The sequence below is a fragment of the Aptenodytes forsteri genome, unplaced genomic scaffold (assembly GCF_000699145.1).
Source record: "Aptenodytes forsteri isolate BGI_AS27 unplaced genomic scaffold, ASM69914v1 Scaffold1, whole genome shotgun sequence".
Lineage (NCBI taxonomy): Eukaryota > Metazoa > Chordata > Aves > Sphenisciformes > Spheniscidae > Aptenodytes > Aptenodytes forsteri.
In genome coordinates this window covers 8,588,751-8,596,769 of record NW_008795035.1, presented here as the reverse complement: position 1 = coordinate 8,596,769, position 8,019 = coordinate 8,588,751, and the positions used below count along the sequence as shown (strand labels likewise).

General features: G+C 41.5%; 1 protein-coding gene across 2 annotated transcripts in view; it reads right to left on the bottom strand.

The window, feature by feature from the left end:
- MCTP2 (multiple C2 and transmembrane domain containing 2) overlaps positions 1–7,619 on the bottom strand; it is a 107,632-nt gene extending 100,013 nt beyond the window's left edge. The window contains exons 1-3 of one of the 2 annotated variants that reach the window (XM_009276589.2): positions 7,131–7,619; positions 2,654–2,716; positions 1,396–1,504 (exon numbers count right to left, since the gene is read on the bottom strand). In XM_009276589.2, the coding sequence (XP_009274864.1) occupies positions 1,396–1,504; positions 2,654–2,716; positions 7,131–7,604 (646 nt within the window). In that variant the 5' untranslated portion in view covers positions 7,605–7,619. The remainder of the gene's footprint in view (positions 1–1,395; positions 1,505–2,653; positions 2,717–7,130) is intronic. The other variant, XM_009276590.2, reaches the window with a different exon arrangement.
- Between the last annotated feature and the right edge of the window lie 400 nt (positions 7,620–8,019).

Sequence of the window (8,019 nt, the reverse complement as noted above, 5' to 3'; positions counted from 1 at the left end):
AGTGTTCAAGGCCAGGCTGGACGGGGCTTTGAGCAACCTGGTCTAGTGGAAGGTGTCCCTGCCCATGGCAGCAGGGTTGGAACTAGATGATCTTTAAGATCCCTTCCAACCCAAACCATTCTATTCTATGATTCTATGATTTATAGCATCTTTTCCATACAAGCAGCTGGATGTGTCCTGGCTTGTGCAGCTTGCTAGTAAATCTGATGAACTGCTACACTGTTAGGAAACACATGCTTCTGTTTAAAGAGTGAAGATCTTAATCTAAGTATTCATTCACTCCTTCCAAAAGCTGAGAGCAAAAACAAGCATACACTTGGCCAAGAGTTACTGTTTGGTGAAGACATGAAAAACCAGCATGGAAAAAGTTAACTGAGATAATAGATACAGGAAATCCCAACAACAAGCACCCCATGCAAGAAGGTTTCTAAATCCATACAGGTCCCTCCAGATGCAAACCTTCACAGGCCTTCAAGCTGTGCAAGCTTATTTTCTTTAAAACTGTATGAATAAACCCTATTGCTTCATCTCGGAAGAGAGAAATTGCTCATACATTTCGCAATGCAAAAGTATTAGAACTGTTTCCACATGCAGAAAAAAAAATATGAAATAAAGAATAAATCTAAAATGCAGAAAGACTGGACGTATGAAGAGCTCTCTGACAGGTTCAGATCAAAGGTCCTGAAGCTGCTGCTGCTGCAGAGCCCTACAAGCCTCCACAGAGCCTCCAGCAGGACAGTTCTTCCCTCTGCAGCAAGCGGAGAAAGTACCAACTGCCTGCTTATAAGCACTTTTACTCCGTGTTGCAACAGCTGGAAAAAGAGCCAGGCTAGCAGTAGGCACTTTCACACAGTTTTTCCAGGAATTCCCTAAATCTTTTCTAATTTGTTTGATAACATTGTTTGTATTTTTTTTTTTTGTCCTCCTTAGGTTGCATCCCAGATTAGAGAGGGGTTGGTTGGCTTACAAGCCCTGCTCCCACGGTTTTCCTTTTATTAAAATCTTTGCAGATAACCCAGAAAGCACTCCTAGAGAAGCTCCATCATTTAATAAATTTCAAAATATTCTTTGGCCTTTTTTTTTTTTTAAATCTCAAATAGAATTTCTCAAGGTTAATCCCTCTGCAGTTCCTGAATAGGTACAGATGCTAAGGCCAGCCAAGGAGGTGCTTTGCAGCTGTGCAGTCAGCCAGGACGAGCAGCAAGCAGAGGGCAGCTCCCTCCCCTGTGTACCTAAGGTGGATAAACCCAGTCATCGAGCGCTCCCACCCGGGAAAGGGACACAAGTCAATGACTTGTTGCATCAGAATTAAGAAGCCAGCTGCTGCCAAACTGAAGTCAGTGAAAGGAGAGCCATGTGAATTTTAAAAGAAATCAGCTGAAAGGTGGGGCTCACCACAGCGATCTCTGATAACCAGGTTCCGGCCTTCCTTCAGGTGGATGGTCAGCAGGTAGGCAAAGGGGCTGGGCAGGTCACTCAAGCAATCATTTGCTTCCTCTAGAGCCTAAGGAGAACAAAGAAATCAGTCACCATTGCACACCTCCTGAAGCAGACCATGAATGAAGCAGGTGTTCTCTCGGTTTTGCAGAGACAAAGTTCTCATCTTTCCTTAGGGCAACCTTTTACAGAAAGAAAAAAAAGATTTCTTTCCCAGGCTTTGTTTCATTATGCAAATAGCTAATTGTCAGCATCAGGTACGTTCAACAAAGCAAGAGGTAACACAAGGAGGATTAAACCTGAAAATGAGTGGTAATATTAACAATCATAAATGCATGCACAGGTTTTCCAAATCCTACCAACTTACTGCATTTTTTTTTCTAGCTGTTTCTTGTGCATTCATAGAATATCTCAAGTTGGAAGGGACCCACATAAGGATCATCGACTCCATTCATACTCATCTGATGACCTCATGAGGAAGTACACGTTTCACATAGCTACTGAGAGGACAGTATTTCTTTATACAGTTCTAAAAGAGAGAAATGCAGCAGTGGGTAATGCTAGTTGTGAGGTTTTGCAGTAGCAAACTCGAGAGGATTCTTGTTCATCACAGATGCTGCCAGGGTTACACACCTCAGCAGCAGCAGCATCCAGCCGGCATGTGCATCAGCTGTGAAAACAGCCTCTGGACAGCACTTGAGAGGTTATCAGAGGGCAAAGGTAGAGAAGTTCATCCGGAATAGGCAAATATGCTTTACATGAGAAGACCACGTGTCAGAACTGCCAATGACTTTTTGCACCGCCCTAAAACCGTTTCTGTTGTCCGTCAAACCCTACAGCCATGTTAAGGTATCTGCTGTCTTTATTTTAATCCAGTTTGTTCCTGGGATGCTAGTTGAATATTTATGCTGATTCTTTCATCAGTTACCAGTACAACATAGAAATTATAGAATACTTTAAAAAAAATCCAGAACATTTGGGTCTATTTAAAACATTAGCAACTGCTTTGCACTACTAAAAAAAAAGCCAACAACAAAAACAAAACCCACCCACTAAACAAACAAAAAACCAAAACCAAAACCACCACACCGGAGAAATCTATAGAAGGCTTCTTCACCTGCTGGGTTTTTAAATTTGTACGAAGCAAAGAACCTAAACCTAAAAAAAATTGTGCTTCTGATGAAGTTTCAAAATGCTTTAAAATGAAAGGACTTACCATCTGATCATCAAAAATTTGAGACGATATGGAAGAGTCTAGATCCATTTCTCCACAAGGGTACTATAAAAAAAGATAAATGAATTAGACAACAGTAATATAGGGATCAAGAAAATACTCCTAGTATCAGTCAAGAAAGTACTCATACATATGTGTAACCAGTGAAATTCTTTTCTGCTTACAGAACCTTCCCCTCCATAATTCAGATATTTCTTTTTCCTGTTTTACAGTAACTGCACTTAAGTCTCTTGAGTTTAATCTAAAAAAAATAAGTGCCTGCTTCCAGCTATTGGACGAAATCTTCTCCTCCCCAGTAGAGACCTGCGCTTTCAGTGCTGAAAGTCCTTACCACAAACTCTCCTGATGCCTGAAGGTTATTGCATCTGGTGACTTATCAGTCAGCATTGCAACGCTGACCCCTATTCCTGAGCAGAATTTTATTTGTTGAATCTCCAAGTGTCCTCGCTAAGATGAAATAAAAAAATGCCAGAAGTGGGAGCAGCAGCAGCAGCAATGTCCTGGGGTTGCAGAGCCGGCTGCTCTCTCACTTGACTACAATTTCTCCATCACCCAAAAGACAAGGTCCAGAAGGTTTTTTTTGGAGGAAAAAAAAAAGCTCAGGGGCCAAAAGACAAGGTCCAGAAGGTTTTTTTTTGGGAAAAAAAAAAAGCTCAGGGGAAAAGTTAGAAAGAAATGGCCAAAGAGAAAGGGAAAAAAGATGTTGGACATGTACTTCCCCCCACTTTCTTTAGTAACTGGAAGATCCAAAGGATTTTTATCTAGTGCCCAGCATAGGAGAGGAAGTCAAACATTTCTTCCTAAATACTGACTCTTCCGAAAACTTGAGGATACGGTGGCACAGCATCTAGACTGTCCGGACACACAGAAGGGATTCATCGGTCAAGACACCTCGGATGCTATTTTGACTGCTAGAACAGCCTATGATCATCATTTAGCTGAAGAGGACCTACATGCCTGGGCCACTCTTTTGGGCTAATGCAGAGCAATCACAGCCCATTCAAATACAAAGATTTATGCTAAGAATAACCTCAGTCTACAGAAATGCACACAAGGTGGAATTCAATCCTCATGTGAAAAATGTTATTATGTGCAGCGTGGTAACATCCAAATCTCTCAGATGAGAGCTGCGTTGTATGGAGCACCATACAAACATAAAAAAAAGAACCAGCTCCTGCACCACAGGTCATAAATCTTAGAGATATTGATATGCTGAAATAAATAAATACACTTTTGTGTAATTCTCCTCCTCCTACCCCCAAATACATATATTACGTATCAGGAAGTACAGTAATCCAGCATTGCAAGTAAAATTTCACTTGCATGACAGATGAAATTTAACATTATGGTTCCCACAGTAATCGTAACTTGGCCACCTTGCAAAAACACATTAAAAGTAGAAAAATTATCATTATAAAGAGCAGCAGAAGAGTTTTCTCGCACAACAGAGCTGAGTTACAGCTGCTAGGGGAACCCTAACTTTGAATTTCCCGACTAGTATGCATAAAATCTCACTTATGTGCATTAAACCTAATATTTCTCGTAGTGTCTGGCTTCACAGGAATCTCTTTCAGGCACCATCATTGGCACTGATAATGGTTTCTCTTTACAGCTTGTTTTACATGGCGTACACACAGAATCAAAGAACATAATAAAAAAGTTACCTCTCTGCGAGCTTGATATAACTAATAATAAAAAAGTTACTCTCAAAGTTATGATTTTGTCTTGCTTTCTGTTTACTTGCATTACATGGACAGATTTTGAACAAAGATTATAATTTTTAAATAAAAAAGCTTGGTTTTTCATTTTAGCTCCATATAACGTAAATTGCTATCATTCTAGGTACCTAATTGCAATAAGATCACTGACTTCAGACAACAGCCTCACTGAAAATATGGTCCCGAAATCTTGATTTTTATCTAACTACAGTGACATTTCTGAACTTTAAAGTATAAACAAATGTGGCCACATCCACCAAGCACGTCATAGTCCCAAATGTATCTGTGTAAAAACAATCAAACCAGAGTGTGTATATATATGAAAAAATATATATTAAAAAAATCAAATCAAATGTTCCTCCTGACAAGATCTACAACCTCTATCTCTTGTTTTCTGTGGAAGAATGATTCAAAATACAAAGGCACTTGAGTGCATCAGCAACGGGACTGGCTTTGGGTTGCCAGTGACTCACTGCAAGGTGTTAGTAAGAAGACGAAGTAGTAAGTGGTGTTAGAGCACTTCAGCAATGACACGTGACCACGGACAAAACCCCACTGCAAAAAGTGGCACTAACAGTGCCCTTTGCAACCTGAATCAATCAGGGAGGGGTTCAATGCAACTTCGGTTGCTTCTTCACCCTTCAAATTTGCCTAGCTGGGCTGCAGTAGAGAACAGAAAGTAAACCTCTTAGCAAATGGAAATACGGTACCTGTGGCAAGAGCCTTTACTGAAGATGGTACGCTCTGAGCACTGACAGCTCTGTACTGACAGTTTAGACGAGTGTAAAAAACCACAAGCCCACACTGAGCTCATGCATGAGGCTCGGAAAGTCTTCACCCTTCAAATTTGCCTAGCTGGGCTGCAGTAGAGAACAGAAAGTAAACCTCTTAGCAAATGGAAATACGGTACCTGTGGCAAGAGCCTTTACTGAAGATGGTACGCTCTGAGCACTGACAGCTCTGTACTGACAGTTTAGACGAGTGTAAAAAACCACAAGCCCACACTGAGCTCATGCATGAGGCTCAGAAAGTATCTGATGATATTGGGTGACCAAAGATAACCAGGAAATGAGTAGGTGGCATGTGAGAAACAATTCAGGGGGAAAAAAGCTCAACCTACATTTTTGCTTTTTTTTTTTTAGTTTGTTTTGTTCCAGGGATCTGCCTGCCTTCTGAGGTGCTGATCAGTGAATAATGCCCACAAAAGAACGACGCGAGCTACTGTCGTGCTCCTCACAGCAACCCCACCCAGCATTAGGAGACCAATAACCTCTGCAATAAAGCGTCCCCATCCAAGGCACACAGAGTACAAATTTTGTAGCTGTTCAATGAGGTACATGAAAAGCTGAATATTGAGGGGTTTACCAAATTCAACTTAAAAATAATTAAATTATTAAAATATTAAATTATTGAATTAAATTCAATATTCCTTATCTATTTCTACTTTTCTCTGCTTCACTCTGCTATGTATTTTTTAGGAAAAAAAAATCTGCATTTAGAAGTTGTAATTGGAAGCAGATTATAGGAAGGAAGGTAGGTAGGATATTCAACATAGCAAGATGATTTGGAAAAGTAAGTCTTTTCTCTGCTTCACTCTGCTATGTATTTTTTAGAAAAAAAAAATCTGCATTTAGAAGTTGTAATTGGAAGCAGATTATAGGAAGGAAGGTAGGTAGGATATTCAACATAGCAAGATGATTTGGTATAAAAGTAAGTACTAAATGATTTGCACACACAAGCACATATACAAATACACAATTTGGGAAAGATTTAAATGCTGCAGAGAATAAGCCAGACTCAGACTGTGCGTCTGGAGGAAACCTGAAGTTAAGCTATTCCATCACTATACAGGTACCTCCTTCTCCTGAAGGACTTAGTTTGCCCAAAGTCAAAGCAGGATTTAGGATTAACTTTGGTGTTTCATGCAGCCACAATCTTCACCTGCTGTCTATATTACAAAGCCATCATACAACTCCACAGGATTCCCCCACTTTGCTCAGGCCAGGCAGGAATTACTGTTTCATGTCAGATTTGAAGCGCATTGGACTCAGATCCTCCTGTACATGGGACAGTATTGTCCAGCCACAGAAGTACTCACCGCAAAGGGGGGTGGAAAGGGAAGAAAGAGGACAAGATGGGGAATGCAGAGGAAGCTTTTTGATTTTGCACCTCTAATTAATCACAACGCAAACCCAAAGGACAGCCCTGAGCACAACACTACATGTTCACTATACTCCATCATGCTTATTTTGATTAATTCCAGGTACAGGTGGAGCTCACCTTGCTCACCTGTCATTTCTCACCTCTTGCCTTCAGCTGGATATTGAGTGGATGGATGGTAAGTTGATTTGGCTATACAGCAATCCTGATAAAGCTATATTAACTAAAAAGAATACTACGGCAAATGTATCAGCAGCACGTTTCAGAGCTCAGAGGGCTGCAAGAACTTTTCACTTAAGCAAGCAATTCCAACAACTCTGAAAAATCTGAAGTATCATAACCTTGCCAAAATAAAAAAAAAAAATGGAGTGGGGTTATATTGCAGCTCCAGATTGACAGAAAGGATATCTGAATTAGTCTCCAATAATTTATTTATCATGTATGGTTTATGCTTATTTTTATCCCCCCATTCATTCCTTTAATAGGGCCCCCTCCTCCATCCCTTTATAACCCAGACAATTAAGGAGAAGCACGACGAGCCCAGGGCGGCCACTGAGCCCGGCTGATGCCCAAGCACCTACCTCTGCCCCCTCGTCAGACAGGGCAGCGCTCAGGCGGGCACTCTGCAGCAGCTCAAAGAGGTCACTGCTGGATTTCCTCTCCTCCTGGGACATGGGGCTGCCCGCGACTTGCGCGTCCGGCTGGGTGACCGTCACCTCCATGCGTGTCGCCTGCTGCGGCGCCCATGGCCAGTCCTCTCCGGCTGGCCTCACTGAAGTGCTTCTGCTTTTCAGGGACACCACAGACCTGGAGAAGCTCTTGGGGGAGCAGCTCGACAACACCTGAGTACTTGAATAAGTCATTTCTTCTTCCATAAGAGTCTCCACCTCCAGCATGTCAGGCACCGACACACTGAGGCATCGGTCCAAGGAGCGGACCTTCCTCTCCACCATTTTGCTAGATCTCTTCTTTGTCTTCTTCACGCTTAGGTTTTGCAGGAATGGTCTAGTTTTCTGCTTCAGGGATCCCCAGACGGATGGTTTATCCAAGTCCATGGCTGCAAGGGGAATCTCAGCAATGCCTCCTGCACAAAACAGGTTTAGCGATTCCCAGGGTGACTAAAAGGAACGTGGGAAGAAGGCAAGTCAATCACGAAAGTGAACAGCCGCTGAAGATTATGATTCATGTTGTCTCATCTTGAAACTTTCAGTCATTTTCCTCAACAGTTAAAACAAAGCATGCCGCATTAGCAAGTGCTTCCAAATACAATCTGGTGGGTAAGTTTGATTATTTAGGAGGAAAACAGCCAGAACAAGTATTTAATCATACACTAAAATGCAATGTCTGCCCACTACTTTATGATTGCTAAGAGGAGACATTATATTTTTTCCTCTGCCAAGTCTCGATTTGCAAAAATTTGAGATTTATCAAATCTGAAACTGTTTCTGTACAAAACTTACTCATGGCAGT